General features: G+C 35.2%; 1 protein-coding gene across 16 annotated transcripts in view; it reads right to left on the reverse strand.

Annotated features, from left to right (window-relative positions):
* HDAC9 (histone deacetylase 9) overlaps nt 1-25,464 on the reverse strand; it is an 857,167-nt gene that overhangs the window by 120,085 nt on the left and 711,618 nt on the right. For all 16 annotated transcript variants that reach the window (XR_013995394.1, XM_081080282.1, XM_081080306.1 and 13 more), the window contains one exon: nt 6,788-6,906. Coding sequence is in view for 15 of the 16 variants with exons in the window: in XM_081080282.1 (XP_080936408.1) it covers nt 6,788-6,906 (119 nt within the window). In the remaining variant the exon portion in view is untranslated. The remainder of the gene's footprint in view (nt 1-6,787; nt 6,907-25,464) is intronic.

Here is a 25,464-nt window from a genome sequence, read left to right on the forward strand (position 1 = left end):
TTAACTTAAAAATGATTTTAAAATATATGTTAATAAAAATAAATACAAAATAAAATATATACATATTATATATATATAATAGTATATATCTGTGATGGGCTAATATATAGAAATTAAAAGAACATATAAATATTTGTGAGTATATATCAAAACAAAGATATTAAAAGCAAAACAAGCAAGTTCCATAAATTACAGGTACAGAATAATTTAATACCTTTTGCTCTACATGGTAAATTTAAAACCACACTCACTGGAATACTATTGTGGTGTGTGTGTGTGTGTGTGTGTGTGTGTACTGCAAAAAAAACACAAATTAAGAGGGGAAGAGGAATAGGATTTAGGGGCAGTGATTAAAGGGGAATCCACATTTATCTGCAGTTTTTATTTCTTTTATAAACAAAAGGCTTGGGGCAAATACAATAAAATATTTAACTTGTCAATTCTACATGGTGGAAATAATGAAGTTTGTTATATACTTCTTTGTATTGTTCTTCATATTTTAAATCATCCAAAATTTTTTAAAAAATTTAATGGGTGCATGGTTTTAAACAAAATTTCTGAATTCCCAGATTGCACTAGTTTATTCTCTCTAAAAGGATGACATATCAATATACAAATCCTTGATGTGAAAGTTTAGTAATTGTTTACGATGTCTGTGTGACTTCCAGTGACAAGACATGAAGATCAGCTTGCACTGTACGACATATCTGAAGTTTGTTTTACAGATAAGAAATCTTTGGAAAAACTGAACATTCAGTTTTTGTTTTTTTAGTGTTTGCTTCAAAGATCAACAACATATAACAGAATAACTATGCCAGGCATAATGTGATAGTGGATAACTTACTCTGCATCAGCATATTAATAATGACAAGTACAAGCGCACATCAATATACCAAGGTAAATTGTAGGCAGACAGGACCTCAGGTATCCTCATTACAAAGTAATAATGCTTTATTTTCTTTTAAAAGTGTTGTCATTTATTCCAATTGATCCGAGACTTATTACAATGATGGAATGCAAATGGATATGGAAATGTAAGATGTAGGCATTTCTCTTACCAACCTGACTTTTAATTGAATGGATATACACTAACTACTAGAATTCTGCATAGCATACTAGGACTTCTAGACATTTTCTTCCATTTTGTTCAAGTAAGTGTCTAAAAATATCTTCCAACAAGTTACAACCCTGTGTTATATATTTTGTGTTCAAATACACTATATAAATGCCCAGACTTTTGTTGACTATTTTGATGCTGAAATGATATCAACAATAAACTTCAAAACTGCTAACTCATAATGCTTAATCATTTTTTCCTTATGGTGTAGGTATAATTATTATCCCCCTACTTTCCCAATACTTTTTGCTGATTAAGAAACTAACTTGATTACAAAATTAGTGAGAAACAAAGTTGAGATTTAAACATAGATCTCTGGCGCCAAAACTCTTCTGTACTTTCCTTTAATTTTTTTATATGCTTATTTTCAGGTGATTATTTAAAGGATTCACTCTACCACTATCCTGCTTTTCTGAATAGGGATGAAATGAGTTATCTCACCATCTAGAGTCTAGTAGGTGTGAACAACTGGGACTCAATGCTTTTGCCCAAGGCCCAATGTTACAAGGTACCCATGACAGCTCCCATTCAATATGTACATTCTTTTCAATACTATTTCTATTAAAGGGAAATATAGAACAAGTGACCATTGTCAGAAACACAGGTTTGTGTTCATTAAAATATTGAAGGAGATATGAATATGCGGTCTAAGACCTGGAAAGAAGTGGCAGTGATGGGGAAAGTAATAACAATAAAAATCATGAAATCATAATTCATGTAGCATCAAATATATTGGAAGAAAGCGTCTGATTTACTTCAAAGAGTTCATTTTAGCTTTACCAATGAAAAAACAAAACAGAAACAAAAACAAAAAAAACCCTGTTGATTAGATGCGTCCAACTTCTGAGGGCACAACACAGAAGTATGCTAAGAGAAGTTAATCTGATGGCAGCTGCATGGGGGCACACTTCGAATAATCAATCCTGCATGAGTTTCCCATTTTCCACCCTAATCTATGAGAACTGAAGCAGTTCAAGTTTAAGGTTGATCCTTCAGGAAGTGGCATTAAGTAGGTGTCTTCCAGATACTCCTTTTCTCCACACCTGTTACTGTGGCCTGAAATTCTATTATGAGAAAGCAGTGCATTGATTCTACTATTACAAATTAATAATAAAAACTGCCAAACAGAACTATCACTTTAGCTGTAATACTTTTAAAAAAGTATCATCAGATAATCAATGAAACACGCAAGTGAATGTGATCAAGTTCGTTATAGGTTTTGATAATGGACAGAAAATCAGAGACACTGGACAGTTGTGGACATTTTAAGGTAGCGGTAAAATCATCAGTGAGGGAAGAACAAGAAAAATAGGAGTAGACTTCACCAAAATATATTTAGTGCTGGCTCAGTCTCTCTTCAACTCTATGGACAAATAAAATGTGTACGCAGAGGACATTTTGAGCAGCACACCCTCATAGACACACGGGGGATGGTGTAGACCAACATAGCCTCATTGGTTTAACAAAGTTTATTTCTTGGCACTTATTTATTGACTGGTTTAGCACTTAACTTCTTAGAGACTTATTTTTGGAGGACTGACTAATCAAGGAATGTTTGTACTTCCCTAGGAACAACTCACAGCTAAGTATGAATTCCTTTATACAGGTATCTTCCCCCACAACAGTGCTCTCTCCCTGCCAGACACAGTCACAGGGGGAAAGAAGGAGAGGATCACTAAAAAGGATAAAGGAGAAGATGGTAATTAAAAAGAAGATGGTAAGTCAAGATTCTACGATAATGTTATTTGATATTTCACCCAACTATTAGCCATTCTTTGCTTGTCAAAATATCACTTGTGCGTTTGCTGAGGGAAATGATTTCTATGTCAAGTAAAAGTACTCCGTTTATTAAAGGAACATACTTATTTTTATCAGACGTGGCTATCACCTTACAGAAACTTTTGAAATTTTTCAAAGAAAAGGAAAATTTTAATTCTCATGCTAAAAGCAATTTACACATATGAATTCACTGCCTGAAGTCAATGAAAGTAGAGAATATATAAATGCGTTGAGGAAAAAATTATTTTTTGTTGTAAGGTGAATTTGAACTAAAGAACCTTTATTATTTTTGATTACGACACTGTAAAAGCTGGGGGTGCTGCAAAATGGTGGATTGATTTTATTCAATTTTATTGTTTGAGCATAGCACTTAGTTGTCACACCAATCTTCTAAAACTGTAACTTGAAGGCAATTAGATCTAAAAGAGAGTATTTTAAAAGATAAATTGATAACTTCAAGAAGACCAGAACAGATTTTAAGTAATTTAAATAATTTATTTAAAAGTTTAGCACAAACAAATCTGAATGTTTTTGTTGTAGTCTCACAGCAGAGAACAATTAATATGTAAAGAAATGAGAAGAAAAAAAATAGTACTAGCCAAAAATCAACTTTAATTTTAAATCACCTTTGTGTGTGTGCGTGTGTGTGTTTGTGTTTGTGTGTGTGTGTGTGTTTATTATGTCCCTCACAGACTCCACCTACAGGGGCCTTCACTGGCCCAGGACCCAGTCACCATGTCCATACCACCCTGTGTGTACTTCTTCCACTGTGCTTGTCACTTTGTAAGTGGAACTCTATTTGTATGAGAGTTTTCCTCCCCAGATTTCAGGCTCCTGGGAGACAGTCTCCGTCTTGTTTATTGTGGCAATAAATAGTTCTTTTTTTTTTTTTTTAATAAATAGTTCTTGATGAATAAATGAGTCTTCTCTAAAGTTTGCACCACTAAACACTGGTCAAGCCTTCACTTTCCAGCCCTCCTCATTTACTTCATATTGTAAAAGAGTCTCTCCCCCAGGTCTTCGAGGGTAAAACTCCTGTTCCCTCCTTTTGAAATACCTCTATATTTGGGCTGAGACTTTTGTCACTGTATCAACAAATTTTTCAAAAAAAAAAATCAGGAAGCTAATTAGATGTTTAAAAACAAATGAAAACGCTCGTTTTGACTTTACCCTTTCTTTTCTGAAGTATCAAACAAAATTATTTTAAGATTCATTCAATGTGCTAAGACAACAAAATTTTAGCATCTCTGACATGATAGTAATTCTCAAAACCACTCTCTGCAATCCTTGAAAATTCTACTTGGGGCAGGGGTGAGTTTTGCCAGAATGCAAAAACATTAGGAGAGGAATTTGTGTCTGTAATTTCCATCTCCTTTCTACGTTAAGTTTCAGCCCATTGCTAGCCTCATTTCGGGACTCCCCTCAAATGCAGGATGACTTCTGGCAGGGGAGAGAGAAGGCCCCATATTAATTGTCTGCCCAGAAATTTCAGACCAAAGCAATATAAATGCATCTGCTAGGTGGTTAGAAAGAGAACAAAGAGACCCACGGGTGAGCTATTTGGGGAATAACTATACAGCTATCCAGTAATCCTAACCTCTATCCAGTTAATGTGGCAGCATCTCTAGAAAATGTAGCTGGAAAACTCCGGTCTGCATGAGTTGATCTATACAAACAGTTGCCCTGATGTGAGGCTCTGTTGTTTTTCATTTAACTATCATGGGATTAGTCTGTGTCTGTCACAGATTGTGCTTGTAAAGTTAAGGGTTTTAGACACCAAAATGGCCTCTTTACTGTGTATCCAAGCTCTATAATCTCATGCATTTTATGAAACGTTTTTCTCTTTAGTGGAAAAAATCCAGTAAAAGTCTTATGCAATTTTATCTATCTACAAATTCAGGATAAGCACTTTGGTTTTAACCCCAATTATTTCAGATGGTAAAATAAATTAATTCTCTCATCTGTAAAATATGTGAACTGTTTTAGATAGCCTGTACTACAATATCTTTGGGTTCTAAGAGTTCCTCTCATCATTGTATATCTTTGCCTTATTAACTGCAAGTACTCAAGAAAAGGTCAGTGATTAAATCACTTAAATTTTATACCTGTCTGTTTTTCTTAGTAAACAAATCACCTAGTAGAAAACACATACAAGGGAAGAAATAGATAAGAAGGGGTAGGAGGGTGGAAAGATTATAGACAAACTTATCCTGGCATAGAAAGCAATGAAGAGTGTCCTCAAAATGGATAAAGAAACATAACATAATAAAGGTCTTCACACATACTACTAAAGCTAATAAGAGTCACATTTCTTATGTCTACGACCATAAGAAATCATGCTGCTATTACTTTCTATTCTACCTTCCAAGACATTTGCCATTTGAACTTGACTTGGCAAAATAATGAGCAAACAAACAAGTAAACACGAAGATTAATTCCTTCAAGCTAATTCTGAGAAGTGGACTTGTTGTCCCCTTGGCAGGGAGAAAGATCCAAATATAGACATTCTTCCTCCCTGAGGGAGATACTTGGATTTCATAACAAGCTACACCTTTTCTAGATTTCCATCTTTGTTCCATGTGTCTTCTATTGTTTGGGTTTATCTCAATTTGGGGTGCAAGCATTTTTCTTTTCTTTTCTTTATTTAGACTAAACTATTCACCAGTGTTCAATCAAATGAGGTTTATCACTAGTGGAAAAACTGACTTCCATTTGAATGGCATTCTATGAAGAAAGAAAAAGGGTCAGAAAGATATTTGATATGACCAAACACCTTTCTGTTCAATTTTACCAAAATTGTGAATTATTGTGTTTCGTCTGAGTTTGTGGAGTTGCTTCTTCCAATATGTTTTCAATAGACACCAAGACACTAAGAACCCTGGGTAAATAAGAGATGTTAAAAATAGCTACTACCTAACAATGTTACTGGAACAATTAGAGTGCAGAAAACTCTCTTACATGAGATGCCAACTAAAAACAAAGGTTGGCATGATGCTGGTTCTTTGGTTCTTTTCAAATTAATAAAACACACTTGATCCAAATTCATGTTGCTTAAAACTATTTGGGTTGTTTTTGATTTGTTTGTTTTCAAATCCTCTCCCTCCCACCCACTAAAAACACAATAGTGCATCTTATTCTTTGTGTAATTTTTTTTCCTTCTCCTTCTTTTTATAGCTATCCCGAGGGCCAACAAATAGTTGTATGTGTGGACTATACATATGCCTGGTTTTCACACTCAGAGAACGCGGAAATTCTTCTTAAAGAAAGCCTCTTTCCACCAGATTGCATTAGGTCACATCATTCAAATGCAATATAACACAAAATCCATTTGTTCATTTGGTGTCTAGTTGCTAAGGAACAGAGCCGAGAAGTTAATCTTTGCAACACAACAGAAAATCCCGAGCGTAGTCCAGAGGTACAACAGAGCCTATGCACACGGTGAACCCCACTTTGTATTCAAATCAAAGAGCATAGCATGACTGGGAAATAGCTATTTTTACTGCACGTATCATGGAATAAAACCAGTGACTTGTATTCTCCTTGTATAAAGCCCAGTAGCTTTTCTAGACTCATGACCTTTCAACGTCATTCAATGGATTTTAAACAGAAGCCCTATCACGTCTGCCTTTAAAGAGCAAAACGGGACTGCTGAAAAACATAAAGGTTCTGAAATGTCCCAATGAGTCCACCAAAGGAGACAAATGAACTTCATTGTACTTAAAGGCCAATTTCTACGACGAGATGAATCTGACAGAGCAGGAAACACCATCCGAATCATTTTCAAAAGTCTCACATAAGTTGACTATACCCAAGTAAAAGGTGCTATTTTAAAGACCTAAAAGATGTTATTATTGTCATAGCATTTCAGAAAGCCCTGAAGGATGTACTTACAGTTTGCTGTCACTTTGTATCCCCCCAGGGGAGGGGCATGGCCTTCTAACGCATCAAATCCAGCGGAAACTAGGACCACGTCTGGATCAAACTCTTGGGCCACAGGCGTCACCACAGTCCTGCACAGTAAAAAAGGCAACCGGTTACACAGGGGAACGGCAAATACCATTAAAAATTGTGCAGTGAAAACCACTTGGCACAACCTCAAGAACTTCTCAAGAATAAAGAGAAGGGGAAAAGAAAACACTATTTGTATGGATCAAAATCTTATCATTTCCTTAATACTGAATCACTATTATTTTAGCGTTCCAATTCAGGTTTTTTTTCTTTCTTTTTTATTCCCTCTCTCCAAATTAGAAAAGAAAAATGCTTTGCAGGTACATTCTTAAGCCCATCATTTTACATGCACATCTGTGGCTGTTTTATCCCACTGCCTATAAAAAACTGCTTCTTCCAAGGGAGTGACTAATGTTTTACAGAGGAAAATTGAAGCTTTAGTGAAAACCCTGCTTGCTCTAGTTAGTGAGAACTTGGTGTAAATTTGAACTATAAATTTCTTTTGGGAAAAAGTTGCTTTTCCAACTTAAAAAAAACACACACATTTTTAAATATTTGTTGTGGTAGGGGGTGATTCTTGCAAAGGAAAAACATGAATTTCTTTTAATAGACTCCAGACTATAATGTTAAGTGAGTCCAAGGTCAGCGCCACCAGGAATGTGGCAGTCTCATCCATGACAGCAACCCCTACTGGCCCCACTCAGACACTTCAGCACTTACCTCTTCAGCCTTCTCAGGCCTCCCTAATCCCTTTCTCCTCCAGGCTGGATTTGAGAGAGAGTGACTCACAGATGCTACTGGGCTTTATAAAATTAACATGTTTGTTGAATGTAGGCTTCAAGACCAGTGTGCCATCATTAAAATTCAAATCTTCAAAGACAATTGAATGAAATGGCAAAACTATACAATACAGGAAATTTAAAAAGTAGTAAGGTCTCTACTGTATGCTTGGAAGAAAGAATTAAACCAAATATTAAAATAGTTATTCTTGAGTAGTGTGACACAATTGAGTTATTTTTAATTGTTTTATATTTGCAAATTTCCCACAATATTAGCTTTATAGTTAAAATTTTTTTGCATGTAAACAAGTTGATGTGACAAAATAAAAACTACTCATTTGAAACTACCTAAAGAGAGACATAAATAAAGGAAATATTTTTCATAACTCTACTACTGTCATAAAAGTATAAAGGTTGTATCCTTCAAACTCATAAATGTACATAAAGTGACTTCCAAGGAAGTCCTTCCAACAATTGGAAAGCCACTTACATCTGAATTGGCCCGTCAGTGAAACTAAATGAAAACCTAATTTTGTTTTCAATGTACAATTTCATTATTTTGTTTTTCAATAAAATTAAAAATCTTCTAATACAGCTACATTATCAGGAGTAGTCTTGCCAATTCTTTTCCTTTCTAATAATACCAACTCCTACATTACAAATTTCATTTCACAAAGTGTCACATATTATCAATTAACTACTTTTCATATGAGTGAAATAGTCATGTGACGTATGATGTTGGGATATTAGATACTGGAATAAGTTGTCTCAAAAGAATCAGAGAAGTTTATGAAGCTACTCTATCTATTTAGTTTGATTAATCCTATGTATTCCCTTAGAAAAAAATATGTAGGCAGATGGTTGAACAAGGTTGTATATCCAATCATGGTAATCAATTTTCCATTTCTTTTCCCTCTTTGTGGAAGTTTTCTCCCCCTCTTTTTTTTTCCCCCAATCAATCTATGCTTATAAGACTGATGAAAGGGTAAACATCCTCCAACGTACAGCTCACTATGTCTATAAAGGCTTCTACTTACCTATGGATAGTAAATATATGTGTGTATATTTTTGAAGGACAAAGATAGGAGATAAGGATTGCCAATATAATTTTAATGAAAAGCATAGACATTATCTACAGAGGGGATAGCTAAAACATACATGTCAGTGTCTATAGAAACAACGCCACAGAAAGCAAGCTGACATTTCTCTCTCTTTCTGGAGAAACAAACTGACTAAAACAAAATACCTAGAGAGAAAGACACTTGTGAGTCACCCAGACCAATGGTCAGGTTTGCCCCTCAGTCTTCCTGTAGTAAATACACCAGTCAAAAAGCCCCACTCCGGCATACAGGTCTTCCACTTATCTTTTCAGTGCCTGTTTCTCAAACATGATGGACTGTTTGAAGAAAGCTTCTAGCGTGAAAGACAACAAAACCAACATGCAAACAAATAAAAGAAAGGGAACTCAGAAAACCTGAGAAAAGGCAGTGAAGAGACTATAATTATAAAAATTAGGATTATGCTCAAAGATGTAAGATAATATAGTTGGTCTTCTGTATCGACAGATTCTGTATCTGTGGATGCAATAGTTTGAAAATATTTTTTTAAAAACGTTATGTTATTGCTGCCATGTACTGTGTACTTAGGCCTACAATGGTTACATGGTACTGAACATGTACAGAATTTTTTCCTTGTCATTATTCCACAAACAGTATAGTATAACAACTATTTACATTGCATTTACATTGTATTAGGTATTATAAATAATCTAGAGATGATTCAAAGTATACGGGATGATATACATAGGTTATATGCAAATACTATGACATTTTATATAAGGGACTTGAGCGTCCCTTTGTATCCACAGTGGTCTTGGAACCAATCCCCAACATGTACCAAGGGATGACTACACATCTATGAAATCAAGCAACATTATTATAGATTCTTTAGAAGATAAAGTTGACAAATTCTCTCAAAAAGTACAACACAAAACAGAGACATGGAAAAATGTCAGGAAAAGATCAGAAAGTTAAAGGACCCATTTAGGAGATCAACATATGAAAGAAAGTGTAAAGGAAATTAAAAAAAAAAATTAGAATCTAATATCCATCTTAAGTGCCAATAAAAACTGAGAATAGAATAATAGAGTTTCAGGCATTCAAAATGTCAAAAAACAATTTGGGTTAGTATCTCCTACTAATATTTTCACAGGAAGGTAGTAGATGATACAATTCATTAAAATTCATTAAGAAAGAGAATGAGACACATTCTCCCCATGAAAACAGTACTATAAATGTCCATTTTGGCCAACATTTAAAAAAATGTACTCTAACTTTCGAACAAAATACTAGAAATTTGGTCTTCAATTGGAAATTTGATATGGAATGGAGTTGGTTTTCATTCCAATGAAAGTATTGTCTTAATAAAGACATCTTAAGCACTTACAGGGGGAATATATCTGTTTATGCCACATTATCTCCAGATATACAGATTCCATTAGTTTATGTTTGAAGCAAATACCACATTTGCTATGTAGGTCATTCCTGAATCCACAAATATATGGTTTCACAAAGGCTTCCAAAATGTTCCATCTTGCTGGGCTAATCCTAGGGTTTTCGAACATAATCCGTTCTGGAAGATCGTTCTATTTCTGAAACTTTCGAAAACTGAGGCACGGTTTCCCCATAGAAAGTAATGCAAACTGGATTAATCCATTCCAGACCTTTAAAAATCAACCCCTAAAACTGCAAATTTAGCATTAATTTTACTATCTAATGATGCAATAGATCCATGAAATTTACGGCATTCGTAAACTGAAATGTTCATCAACGGAGACGTTCGAAAACCGAGGTTTCACTGCATTTGAATGCACTCCAAAAAATTAGAAAAAAGATGGAAAATTGGAAAAAAATACATATCACTTGATAAACTCCTTTCACCTAAAGATATATACGGTTACAACTGTCTGAATGGTATTTATTTGTTGAATAAATTAGTGATGCCCGGTTATAAGAGTTATAAGAGTTGACTCTATGCTACAATGTATGTTGTGTATGGAAGAATATGGCAACCGATGTTTAGCAGTGATGATATTGGTAAGGTTCATTCATTCATTTCAGCAAATATACACCGAGTGCCTACTATGCTGCAAACACTGTTTTGACTTAAAGATGTGCTAAATTTTGAACTGAATCTTATTTATTTTCCTATTGTTGACAAACTCTCGTGCTCAGTACTCTGATAAACTGATGAAACTAAGACTCTACAGGTCTCCTTAGGATGGCAATTATTTTAGCAATGTACATGAAAGTGTTTGCATTGTTGTACTGATGTCAGTCTAGATTGATGTTTATTCAAAAAATCTAGTTTGTCTGAAAAATTGAAAAACACATTTGAGAGTATTAAGTGGGAAAAACAATGGAATTATTCTTAAATAGAACAAATCATCAAAGGCATTCATTTAAAATTTTTATTTGAAGAATTGGGTTTTCTGGCTAAAGGCAGCAAACAAAACATGTGCTTGCCCCTCATCTTTCCTAATATCCCACTGAAAGGAAAGTATAGGAATATAAATATGAACTCATGGCTTTAAATATAGATCAAGCAAACAGACACAGAAACAACTGTAGATGCGTGTATGCATAGGTTAGTATGTATTTCCTAAAAGCAATGGCAGCTCAATACCAAAGAGCACAATTAGTGTCCGGATCTTATTTTCTAAAATGAATCTCTAATAAGAAGATCCAGGGATCCTTGAGAAGTGGTCGATTACAGGACTACATCAGGGAAAATACAAGGTATTTCTGGAACATCTTGTAGTGACAGAAAACAATGAAATGCTCAAAAAGGGATGGGAACATGTCAATAGGGAACAGGAACTCAATATGAAAGAGTTCCCAATGCCCAAAGCTGGAACAATTTGAGGAACAAAATAAATATGGACAGTATAAGATTATAACCCGAAGAGCCAAATAAGTATCCATGAGTCCACACAGAGAATAGAAAGTATAAGATTATAATCTGAAGAGCCAAATAAGTATCCATGAGTCCACACAGGAAATAGAAAGTAACAGAATAAATAGACAAAAGAAGAAATAGCGCTGTCTTACAAAAAATTTCAGCTAATAATGATAGAAGAATGGGAGGAAATTGAAAAATCACCATTTGAACAAGACAGATATAACTGATGCAGGCAAGAGCCATGGAGGGAGGGATGCTGAAATATAGGTCAAACGTCTGACAACAAACATGATATTTACATAATCCTCAAGTATTTTCTCTAAGATATTATAAAGGAAAAAATGGAAATATTACAATGAAGACACCTGCAGATACCATCTTAATGAAGTGATCAGGTTAACGTCTCTAGCGATAATACATATCAATATCAGTACTCGCTGGTATGATACACTGAGAAATGGAGATCAGTTCTACAGTATTCTTGCTAAAAATACATAATCTCAAATCTGATGAGTAAACACTAGACGAGCCTAAACTGAGAGACATTTGACAAAATAACTGACCCCTGTACTTTAAAAGTCATGTCCAGGAAGACTAAGGAATTACTACAGATTGGAGGAGACTGAGTGGACATGATAGCTAAGTACAGAGTGAGATTCTAGATGAGATCCTGGAACAGGAAAAGGACATTAGTGGGAAACTGCTGTCCCACATAAAATCCGTACTTTAGCTAATAGTATTATACAAATATTAATTTCTTAATTTTGATAACTGTACTATGGTTACGTTTTTAACATTAGGGGAAGCTGGTTGTAGGGTATGTAGGAACTTGGTGCTGTTCTTACAAGTTTTCTGTAAATCCAATAGTATTCCAAAATAAAATGTTATTATCAAAATATAAAAAATATAAATAAATGTAGAACAATAAAAGAGAATCAGAGAGTTGCCAACAAACAGTGATTTTTTTTTTTTAAATAAATTTCCAGGACCGAAAATTGTTTAAGAGAGAAATTGACCGGGTACATACTGAAAAAATGAAACCAAAAAGAAAGCTACTACCTTGAAATGCTCTGACGGGACCACAGAAATTAAAGAAATGTTACTTGGTTAAGAAGGCAAAGACTACATCCCAGCACGTTAATCACCTTTCCTTTATGCCAGTAACCAGTGTACAATGCCGGTCAGAGTGTTCAGATTACTATCTCGTAAGAAAAGGAATGTGTCTGGAGAAAGCCAAGGCTTCTACTGTGGGTATTGTTGCCCCCAAATACAGTCTTCCAAATTTTGTCCTTTAGGGAGATTCAGAGAACATAAGCCATCTTCTGGAATGCTCACCCCAAAGTGGGATTTGGGGTCCACACACTCTATCCCACACCCACTGACACAGAGCTCCTGACTGACCCATTTACACAAACACAGGGAAAACCAACACCAGTTACTACTTTCATAAACAGCAATGACAAAGCAGGAATTTCCTAGCATTACAAGGAGACCCAGTAGGATGAAAAAAAGGAAAAGATCAAAATAAAATTTAAACAGCTCTGAACAAAACAGAGATAGTTCAGGCAACAGAAATAATAAACTCAAAGAGATTCAAGAAAATATTTCATTTTTAAAACACAGACATACTGTTATGAAAAAGAACAAAGAACAAGGGAAACACTTAAAGATAAAAATTACAATTGCATAAAATAATAGACGGATTGAAGAAATAAAATTGAAGTAGTCCTTCATAAAAGGAAGCAAATAGATAAAATATATGGTAAGTGGGAAAACATGGGACATAAAGGATCAATGCAGAAGTCCTATATTTGAATAACTGGGTACTGAGATTGCTGAGAAAGGGGGACATTTTTCAACTAATAACAGAAGATAATTTTTAGGAAAGAAAAAATGATTCAAGTCTATAGATTTGATTAGTCCAACCAGTCTAAAGGTCTACGTATAAAAACATACACACACTTAGCCATATTCTCATGATACTTCAAATCCCCAGAGATACTTCAAAAAGAGAAAAAGGCTCTATATCTTTGAGTCTATTTCTGTTTTGTTTGTTCGTTTATGCTGTTCTTTAGATTCCACATATAAGAGATCATATAGTATTTGTCTTTGCTAGAGGAGAGGGTGTAGGGAAGGTAAAAGCATTAGAAAGTATAAATTTGTAGCCACAATATAGCCACGGGGATATGAAATACAGTTTGACGAATATAATCAATAATGTTGTAAAGATTTTGTAGGGGGTCAGATGGGCACTTGTCTTATAAGGGAAACCAATTCATGGACGGTGTAAATATCTGACCACTGTGCTATACACCTGAAGCTGAAGCTGAATAATATTGAATGTCAACTATAAATATATATACATATATTTAAATATATATAAATATATTTTATATAAATATAAATATATAAATATAAAATATATAAATATTTTAAATATATAAATATAAATATGTATATATATATTCACAGGATGTGGAGTACAGCATAGGGAATAGAGTCAATGGAATTGTAACAGCTGTATATGATATCAGCAGGGTGGTAGATTGGGGGAGGGGAGTTATCACTTTGTGAGGGGTGTAAATGTCTATTACATTGTTTTGTACACCTGAAACTAATAAAAGAAAAAAGAAAAAAGGCATACTAAAAGGAGACGGAAAATGAGGTTGACATCCTAGCCCTGGTCAGCAACACTGAACGTCTTTGCATGGTGAGGGAAAATTATTTTTAAACTGTAATTACATACCCGCCATTACATACTAGTATTCAAGTATGTTACTTAAATAAAAATACTTTTAAAACATTTAAGAACTCAGAAATTTAATTCCAAAGCACCCTTTTTGAATCATTAGTTGAGAACTTACTTCTGCAAAGCAAGGAAGGAAGCCAAAGAGATAGAGAGGCACAGGACCAAAGTAGTGGAGATAGCATAGCAAGATGATTTGTAAATGTATTTATGTGCTAGAAACAAATGATTGAAGCAATAATAATGGCATGTATGCCTTTTTGTCTTCACCTGACCACTGGAGACTCTCTTCTAGAAGTTATCCTCTTCCTATTCCCTGCGGGTCCTCTCCCCAGGTGAGACTCATGCTGGAAAGAGCACATTGAGCTTTTAAAATAAAAGGAGGCAAAAACACTACTACTAGTAGTAATGAAAGGAGATATAGGTCATGTGACCAGACACTAGATGGGATAAGGAGAAAAGATTCCCATTCTGGATTTCTCTCTAAGAAATGTGATTCTGAACCTCCTCAATTAGAATCAGATCTCTAAATGGATTTCATCTCTAGTCGATGGCCAAAGAATTGGTTGCACAGAGACTGAGTCACGTGCTGTGCTCTAGCTGACTCACACTGGTGATTTCCCATGGTGCACCTGCATGTGTGCCCAGTGAACAGGATGCCATGCCGTTCCCACATATGTCATGCTCAGTGCAGGGGAACACTGCTCTGGTGCTAAGGAAAACAAAAGGCTGGGTTCCTCAGCCTCGGACTCAAATTTTAAAGCATTTCACAGCATTATAACCTATATAGTTACACAATAACATTTCTGTTTTCGTTCAGACATCAGTTATTGAGCCCTTAACATGTGAGAGGCACTGGGATTACGCCAGAATTCAAAGATATGAATATGTGGTAGCTCTGTCCACAAGGAGTCCATAACTTAGAAGGAAACACAGGTGGAAAACATGTCTTTGAAGTACAGCATAATACAAATTCAGGCACTAACAACGCACCAAGAGCCAGAGGGGAGTGGGCAGCCACGAGGGAGAAGACAGTACAAAGAAAATCCACCAGAAGCGGGAACATGAAAAAGTGACCTTGGACACTGGTGTGAGAGGTTGCCAAGAAGAAAACGCAGAGAAGACTGTTCAGGCAGATGGCTGGCAAAGGCAAAGGCATGGACACTTAGGGTTCGGAGACTGGTGACGAGTTTGACATGACTGGAGCACATGGGGCAGCAATAGCAGAGAGGGCCTTTAGATGCCAAGCCCTGGGTGTTGGAAACAGAACCGGGAGAGCCAGGTATTGAGGAAGCCAGGAGTTGGGGATGGTGGTGGCAAGTGTTTCAAGAACTAGAGAACAGACTGTAGTATAAATGCATCACAAAGGTCATCCCATTCACTTTCTTCACTCAACAAATCTCTACCAGCCACATGGGATATGATACGCCAGACGCTCATGTGGCCAGTGTTAATAGCAAACTAAGTCTTTGATCTCTTGCCTTCATAGAGTTAATATTCCCATAGAGAAGACAGACATTGTATACATAAACAGGCAAGTATGTAGTAAGGATTAAGGTGAAAAATAAACCGAGTCATGGGAAGTGGTACCCATTTAGATATGGGTGCACAGAGCGGGCTACTCTGAGGTGATGACAGTGGAACAGAACACTGACTGGATGAAGTGAGGGGGTAAAGCAAGTGAATTCTGGGGAAGGGCGTCTGCCTGTGGGAATAGTAAGTGCACAGCACCTGATGTGGGAGGGTCTTGCATGTATTCGAGGCAGCACAAGGAGGCCATTGTGGCTGACACAAAGTGAGTAAAGGAAAGATGTTTGGAAATGAGGCCAGAAAGGTGGCATAAAGCCAGTCTGTTAGGCCATTGTAAGGACTTCGGATTTTATTCTGAATGAGAAGAGAAGCTGGAAGTTTTGAGGAGGGCAGTCAGATGATCTGACATGTGTCATTTCTGTCCTCATCTATTAAGCTACTTATTTAAAAGTGTCCCTTTAGAATTAGGAGGTCTTTTTGACCTCTGATGCAGCAGATAATTTATGTGTAATTTATCATAATTATAATTTATAATGGCATGTTATAATCAGGCAAATATGGATTATAGGCGAAAAGCCAAGCCTCCAGTTTTCTTTATACTCTAATTGCAGGTCATTGCTTTAAAACATCAGATGATAAAATTACACATTTTCAAATGGTACAAGGACTTCTGTTCTTTTTAGATTTTTCTAGCAGAAACACAAGTGCACATAGCAGCACACATACTTTTTCACCCATCTGCCTATGTCTGTGAGTTAAGTGTGGAGAAGGACACTCCCAGGGAAAGCTTTTAATGACAGTTCATGCTTGGATGCGCTGTGGAGGCAGCACATTAAAGGGCCGCTGCCAAACAGGTTCCGGGGAGCAGCTGTGGCGGCTGGAGCTCCAGGATGTCCCCAGGGCCTCATGCACCATGATCCCAGTGCTCTCCCAGGAAGCGCCAAAGGGAGGGATATACCCTGCGCATCTGTGGAAGACGGCCAGCACTGGGAACTCTAAGAGACAAATGTAACTGGTTCTCCATCAGCAACTCCAGCTGGACCTCAGGTCTGCTCTTCCTCCTCAACCTTCATGCCACATATACTCACACACCCAACACACACACACACACACACACACACACACACACACACACACCCATCTTCTTTTCTCCTTCAACCTCCTCCTTGTTCTTTATTGCCTCAATTTTCCATGTTTAACAGCTCCCTCCTTCTCTGCCACACCCATGTCCAATCCATCAGGAAATCCTGTTGTCTACACATTTAAACTATATCCAGAAACTTGCCACGTCTCAACACCTCCTTTGTCAGCACCTTGGCCTGTGCCAACATCTCTCACCTGGATTACAGCTACAGCTTCCTAAGAGGTACCCCTCTTATCTCTTTTACTTCCCCTCTTCTGCACTATATTCTCAACACAACCGCTAGGTGGATATGTTTAATCAGGTCCCCATCATTTTCTCAGGGTAAAAGTAAAGGTTTTTTTAAATGACCCACAGGTGTCTGTGTACTGCATCTCCCTGATCCCATCCCTTACCACTCTCTTATGGCCAGGACTCGATTCATAAATATGCCACATGCACTCTGGTCATCCGTATTTTACACTGGCTATCCCCTCTGCCTGGAGCGCTCGTTCTAACTCCCTTGCCGCACTCAGAGCTTTGCTCTTATAATCTCAGTAAGACCTTTCCCTGATATCCCTTCCCAGAAGAACCCCCACCTCTGTTGCTCCTCTTTTATTCTTTCCCCTCCCATAACACTTACTACCTTTCCAGGTTACACATGATCACTTATTTATTATGTTCATTGTTTATTTTATTGTCCAATTCTCCCCACTAAATAGATGCAAGCTCTCCAAGGGAAGAAACTGCTGGCCTATTTGTTTACAGATGTATCCCAGGGACCTAGAAGTGTGTCTCCCATATGGTAGATACGCAATAAACAGTTGTTGAACTGAATGCCGAATGATAACCTCTCTCTGGTTTTTCATGTTTTCAGCTCAGGTTTTCCTGGTCCCTCCCTCATCTTCAGCCTATGCACATTTTACAAATATATTTTAAATGCCTCTTTTAGTAAAAGGTCACTCACATTTCCATTGTCACTTCATTGTATATGAGCTTTTGGGTTGAATGCCATTGTCAGATGATCCGATTTTTTTTCTTGGTCAGGTGATTATAAAATTCTCCAAGTACGAAAACAGAATAGGGATGATTGTTACAAGAATATGCAAATATTCATCTAATTCATTTTAAACCTAGACTTACACTGAGAAAAAAAGAAAAAAATGGGGTTAAACAGTCTTCACAGCTCCAGAAGATGTGGCTTATACATGTAAATGAGGTGGCTTCTGTTTCTTTATATGCTGCTTTTTTTCTATTTTCCTCTCCTCTATCTACATACCTTTTCTTTGTCTCCATAATTCTGCTCAATATGCATTTCCTCTGGTCTTGACCTATCTGTGCATTGATTTAGGCATGTTTCTCAGGGTCTAGTCCTTTTGTATTTGTGGAAATCAAGCATTACAATAGAAGTCTGCCAGTGCAGAAGACATTATTCTAACCATCTTACTTTGATGAGCATTAAAACACTGTATAAATGAGGGGGGAAGTGGGGTTTCTCAAAAGCCTTCAAAACAGGGGACCAAATTCTACATGCTTTTCACTGGGTGCCATCTCAAAATTGAATTCTTTGGCTTCACTGTACAACTGTAGAAAGATCAATGGACTTCAACTCAAGCCATCTGGTTTCTATCTTGGCTCTTCTCCTAACTGTGTGACCGTAATATGTGGTTGTTTCTCAGCTCTTCGTTTCCTCAACTATAAAACGGGTAGTGGGGAGATTCATCTAGATGGTCTCTAAAATCATATGCAGTTCTCACAAAATATGATTTTTTTTATTATGTCTCAGAGCTCCTACATCAAAGGGGGGAATTTATTTCCCCTTCTTATGCTCTTTCTCTTGCATTTGATCTTAAAAACCATTGTTTGTGTTGGAGGTGGGGGAATTAGTTACAAGCTTCCAGTTATAAGATATAAAAGTTCTGGGGACCTACTGTACAACATGACTATAATGAACAATATTGTATATTTGAAATTTGCTAAGACAGTAAATCTTAGAAGTTCTCAACATAAGGACAAAAATTGTAACTCTGCAAGGTGATTGATCTTAACTATTAACTAATCTTACCATGGTAATCATTTTGCAATATATGCTTATATCAAATCATGTTGTACACCTTAAACTTATACAATGTTATATATACATTATATTTCAATACACCTGGTGGAAAACAAAAAACAAAACATTGTCTGAAGCTCACCAGCATTTCTGATCATAATCTTTGTTACATACTCACCGATTTGACCTTATCCTGTCAGGTTAATTCTGAAGTATGTCTTTCCTTTCATGACTGTGGACTCCAGAGTCAAGAGCAAATCATTTCATTCCAAGAACAAAATATTTATGAGCTATATTACTAGAGCAGAATAATCATTTTTAAAGAGATTAGAGCTTTAAATATCACATTTAGTGAGTTTATATTATTATTTTGCTACATTAAAATGCTAATGATAGTACTCTATTTTTAAAAGGATGAACTGATGAAGATAAGGAAACTGTACAAAGAGTACACTTTAAAAGTTGGCATAACAATAGATCTAAAATCTCACTGTATTACTACATTTAAACGTATGTATGTGTGCATATCATAATACCACAAAATATATACCAACTAGGAATATATATTCTAGCTAAATGTATATATATATATATATATGTGTATATATGTATATAGTATCTATATCTATATCTACATATACACATATATTCCTAGTCCATAAAGTTCATTCTTTTAATTAGAGTTTTAAATATGACATTTAGTAAGTTCATTTTGCTTTATTACATTAAAATGCCATTGCTAATTTCAGAACTCTATTACTAAAAAAGAATGAATACTTGAAGGGACTAAGGGAATTTCCTTGCCTAAGATGTGTCCTACGGCCAGTAACAATTCTGACTAATTCACAGATATTACTCAATGTCCGTGAGCTGAGAGCTGGGGAAAAAAAAAAAAAAAAAACTTTCTCAACAGTAACTCTTCCTGACTTTTAGGACACTGTCAGTGAGTGTCATATTACATTTATATTATTTATATTTGGTGTTCCTCTGAATATGGAATGATGTTGCTTTCTAGGCAAAACCCTAAAGCATAGCAAGCTGAGCAAAATTATAAGCTTGCTAGTCTATCAAAATGGATAAAGTGAATCTTATATAATTACCATGCACAAACACAGTGGTAACAGAATTAACAGATTTGTTTTTGTTGAACTCTACTTTGAAATTTGGTCTAGAAAAATTAACAAACCAGAATTAGGAAACTCTTAGAAATGCTTTGTTTAGACTTTTTAGAAGTCATGTAAGAGTTAATATTAAGATTTTATTGAAATGAACACTCTCTTGCTTTGAAATACAGAATGAAATGTATATATGTTTATATATGTCCCTTCCAAATCATTATTTTATGAAGTATATAAATACATGTATTTTAATATGCCAGAAATGTGACTATAATTTTGTAACAGTGGTTTTCAAAAAAGTATTGTATTATGATTCCAAATGTGGGTCCAGTAACTTACAGATGGTCTTATGTCTTTAGTTTCATAAGTATTGCTAAATCATTTCTTCCACATTTGTAAAGAGCTAGGGTTGGAAAGGAATGAGAGCTCTGCTACTAACCAGTTAACAATGGACGGAGTCACGGGTAACCAGTGCTGAGCCCAAACAGAAAGGACTAAGATCTCCAGGATAATGCACTGGAACTACTCACTTCTTCTTGAACCCCTTCCAAATTGCCCGTAGCTATGCAAATAGAATACAGTTTTCTTTATGGTTACAGTGGGCACTTATGGAGATGCTAATTGCACAGCAGACTTTAAACTCTTAACTTATACCTACCTTATTACTCATTTCTTCCTTCCTTCTTCCCTCCCTTCTCTCCCCCTTCTTCTCTCCCTTTCTTTTTTTCTTTAATTATTTTCTAATTTTTCCTCTTTTTTTAGACAAATTTATTCTTAAAGGACTTGAAAATAATTTAAGAAGACTTTGGAAAAATTGTATACAAATCGGATCACAAAACTTTCAACTTTATGTCCTTAGGTGAAGACCAACTGTATAACCAAGGAAGAAAGTATATTCAAAGAACAACGTGACCCACATATTCAGGAAGAGAGGCAGAACAAGCCCCTGAAACATGTATCTTTCCAAATCTTTGTTTACTTTCATTTCTATGGCAACCTTGTGATTGTAGAACATTGCCATAATGAGTAGAAAATAGAACACCAATGACAGTAAAACTTTCTTATAACTCAAATAGCAGAGAACTGTTTAGAGAATTCAGCAAGGCTGACTTTTTTAATGGGCTCATAGCAGAAAAATGTCTACCTAAGTCAATAGTAAATTTCTCCTCCAGAGGGACAATGAGATACTCATGACATGTGCATTTTGGAAACTTAATTATGTGCCCATTTCTTGTTATTACTTTCTTTATCCAAAAAATCCCTAAAGAGATTTTCCTACCATCAAATCAGTCACAGGGATTTCTCTGCTTTCGGTGGGGTGCAATGTGGAGCTTAGTACACATATTGCATTTCCCATCACCCTACGAGTATAGAATATTCTTTCTGTAAAGTTTCAAATGGGTCTCTCTTTAGTCTTTGCACAAGTGACTGCATTCCATAAAATATTACTGCATAAAGCCAAAAGACCCTGGTTAGAAATTAAACTTAGTATTCCAATAAAATCCAATCTAAAATACATACATACATACATATATACATACATACATACATATGTGTGTGTGTGTATATATATATATATATATATATATCCTACACACACACACACACACACACACACACACACTCACTCACTTTAAAGAGAACGTTAGCCTTTATATTTCTTCTCAACAGAAGAGAAGCTGGAGCTTTGTAGGCATAAAAAGAAGGAGAAAGAAAGGTCAAACTTTACTGTAAGTAAATGTTCTGTGGTTTATAGAATTCACAAAACAAATTACAGCATGACATCCTTTTCAAGGAACTGTTTGTATCTTCGGAAAAAGTGTGTATTATTTTTGGTGAACTCTACCTTTTGATGTGGCCTTTTTGAGGGAGGCAGCATCATCAAGATTTTTTTTCTTTTAATTACATAAAAATATGAGATGAACAAGACAAAAGACAAGCTCATTTAGTAATTTTAATCCCTGAGACATAGCCAGAAAGAGAAGGAGGCAAGAACTTGAGCTAAATGGAGCTATGAAGTGCAGTCTAGCTCTTCAATCGGGAGACCACTCCAAAATCAAGGAGTTTTAATTTTGTTTTTATCCAAAATGACAGGAGAGTAGGATTAATCCCAAAGGTAAACAAACAATTCATTTATGTTGGAGCCAAGCTAACTCTTTTCTTTTAGCAACAACACTAAAATTATCAGCTATTTTTGATGATGCACCATATGCCAGGCATGGAATTAGAATTTATGCATTATTTCTAATGCAGTAATGCCTACAACATACCTAAAATTATTTATTTTGACGCCCAATTTTAAAGATAGTTAAACTGAAACTCAGTTAAGTTAAAGAAATTTTTGTCAAGTTGATACAGCAAAGAACTGGCGAGAATTTGAATTCAAACCCAGATTTGTCTCAATCCAAAGACTGTGTTCTCACAAACCTGACAATTTCACTATCTTTTAACTGCATTATTGGATGACAAATTAATGTTTCTAAATGCTATGTTTCTATGAGGGAATAAAGGCATATCATATGTATCAAATTAATCATTGCAATGATTTCTGTGAGTTAGAAAGGAAGCAGGTATGCTATACCCTACATTTACAGGAGATGGTAGAAATGAGACCGGCTATGAACATTTATTCAGCAGTAACTTATTTCCAGGCACAATTCCAACCACAGTGTTCCTTCCACCAACAAGCATGGGTTTTCCATGGTGGCCTGATAAGAGTAATTGATATCTACTCTTTAATTAGTTATAACAGAAATATAACATAGCAGCAATGCGTCAGTTAGACTACGGATTGTCAGTTGAATTACTATGAAAATAATTTCTAAGTACACTCAAACATTCCAGATAAGAAATGAAAAAAGATGCTGATCACCCATTTTTCCAAATGTCTGGCTCCATATACACAAATGACTACCTATCTGACTATTTTCATATTTAAAAACTTGGATGTTATTGTGGCATATGGATGCTGTTACATTCAGAGCGTGACATGCTACATGAGCTGCTGAACACCTGAAAGAAACAGAGATTCAAAGGATAAAAAGTTTGACAACGAATCTTCTTTTATGAATGCATACTTGTCATACAACCAAATATCCTCTATAGTCATCTATATAGCAGTTCTAAACCCTCCTATCAAAAAGATTTAAGTTGCTTTGAAAAACCTTTTCAAGTAGTGGATTTTCTACAAATATTTTCAAATTGGTTTGGTACATCATATTCCCATTTGAAAACAAAGCTGAAGTTGACATTGACAAGATTGTCTTCTTCATAGATTTGTTCATTCACTCATTTATCCACCAAGTATTCATTGAGCATCTACAATGTATCTCTTTGCCAAGTGCTGGGTTTCATATTATTAAGACAGGTTCCTATACTTAAGAAACTCACGGTGGCATGTGTGAAATAGATCTCTAAACAAATTTCTCCCAGTTGAAAGTGGTAAGTTCTCTAACACAGATATAGATATTTTTCCTCCCATTTCAAATGACAAGTACACTAAAAATATAGATATTCATGTAGACACAGAAAAGGAAGTTACTCATTGTCCCTAGGGAATAAAGGAATGGCTTTGCAGATAAAAAATTAGACTTGGCTGTGTAAACAGTCGTTCAGGGGACTTCAAAATTCTCAAAATACAAACGACAGCAAAAAAAAATTTCACTTTGGAAACCAATACACACCCACACACCCACACCCACATACACTAAACACACTCAAACTAAAACATAAGTTTTATAAAACAATACTTATACCCTTACCTTTTCTATTATATTCCACTCTTTGCCATTCCAAAAGAGCCAGTCTTGACCCACTAAATTGATTTTATAACATTTTAATGAAGGGCAACTCACAGTTTAAAAAAATACTAGTTTAAAGGAAGAGAAGCAATTATCCATTTGAAGACAAACAATAAATCCAGACACAGGGAACCTCATGTGCCAGTCATAGAATTACCCAAACCATAACATGTAGAGAAAATGGTAAAAATTTCAATGGAGTTGAATCATGGCAGGCATGAGAGTGAAGAGTTGAAAGATGGAATGGGAGAATCAAAGAGAGAAAGGGAAAGATAAGGCTAGAGGTAGGAGAAGAATGTAGGACCAGACTGTGAATAACCAGACTGTTACTTACTTCTAAGGAATACAGGCTTTATGGTGTGACCACAGTGATCCAGCAGAGATCATTCAGGTGAAAAACAATATTCTATCTTTGTTTTAGGGAAAGATATATGGAGAAAAGCGCAAATGAGACAGAGGATAGGGAAAATAATAAGAGACCTCAGCCAAGGTAGAGTCAGCGGGGATGGATAGCAAGGAACAATTTTAAGAGCTACTCCTAAGAAGGAATTCAAGGTAAAAAAAACTGTCCTTAGAGCACATAATCCTAGTAGAACTACAACAAAATAGGAGGATGAAGATAAAATACAAAGTAAACAAAACTGTTCTCATTTCCAAATTTTAAAGCAACTATTTGTAAGGATTTATGCATTCAATTGAATATTCTTAAAAATTCAAGCAGTTCTTTAAAATTACTGGCATCAAAAAATTGGCATCTAATGAATATGAATAGTTACTAAATCGTGAAAAAATCCACCTTAGTATTCAGAGAAATGTAAATTACAAAAAAGAAATCATTTTTTGCTTATCAATTGGCAAAGGCTTTTTTTAATACTAATATTTTACATTGGTAAATGGTAATTAAAATTGGTACTCACATATGTTACTGGGGGGGTTATATATGTTTTGGAAATCAACTGGGCAGTTTGTATTAAAAAAGTTAAAAAATGATCACATCTCTTGACTGATAATTCACCTTCGAAAAGTTTTCCCTTTAGGAAACAACCAGATTTAAATTATTTAAAATAATTAGAATTTTTTAAAAAGCCTAAATGTACACCATTAGAGAACTGACTAAATAATATCATGCAGCTATTAGGAATTGTTTTAATTTGACCAAAATAACACAAGGATTTATATTGATTAATTTGAATTTATTTATATTTTAAATAATAATTAATGACAGGAGGAAATGCTTATAATGTTAATTTTAAAATGCAGAAGTTAAAATACTGTGAAAGATAAAGTAAATATGCAAAATTATTATAGGTTACACCTAGATCATAGAATTCTAAGTGATATTTTTATTATTTACACTTTTATTTACCATATTTTCTATTATGAGCAAGTATTACTTTTGTAATGAGATATAGTATAAAAGAGTGCCAGTATTATTTATAGACTAAAAATTACAATTACCTTACATAACATGTACTAATAAGCAGAGATTCAAAAAAATGAAGATGATAAAA

The sequence above is a fragment of the Rhinolophus hipposideros genome, assembly GCF_964194185.1.
Source record: "Rhinolophus hipposideros genome assembly, chromosome: 18".
Lineage (NCBI taxonomy): Eukaryota > Metazoa > Chordata > Mammalia > Chiroptera > Rhinolophidae > Rhinolophus > Rhinolophus hipposideros.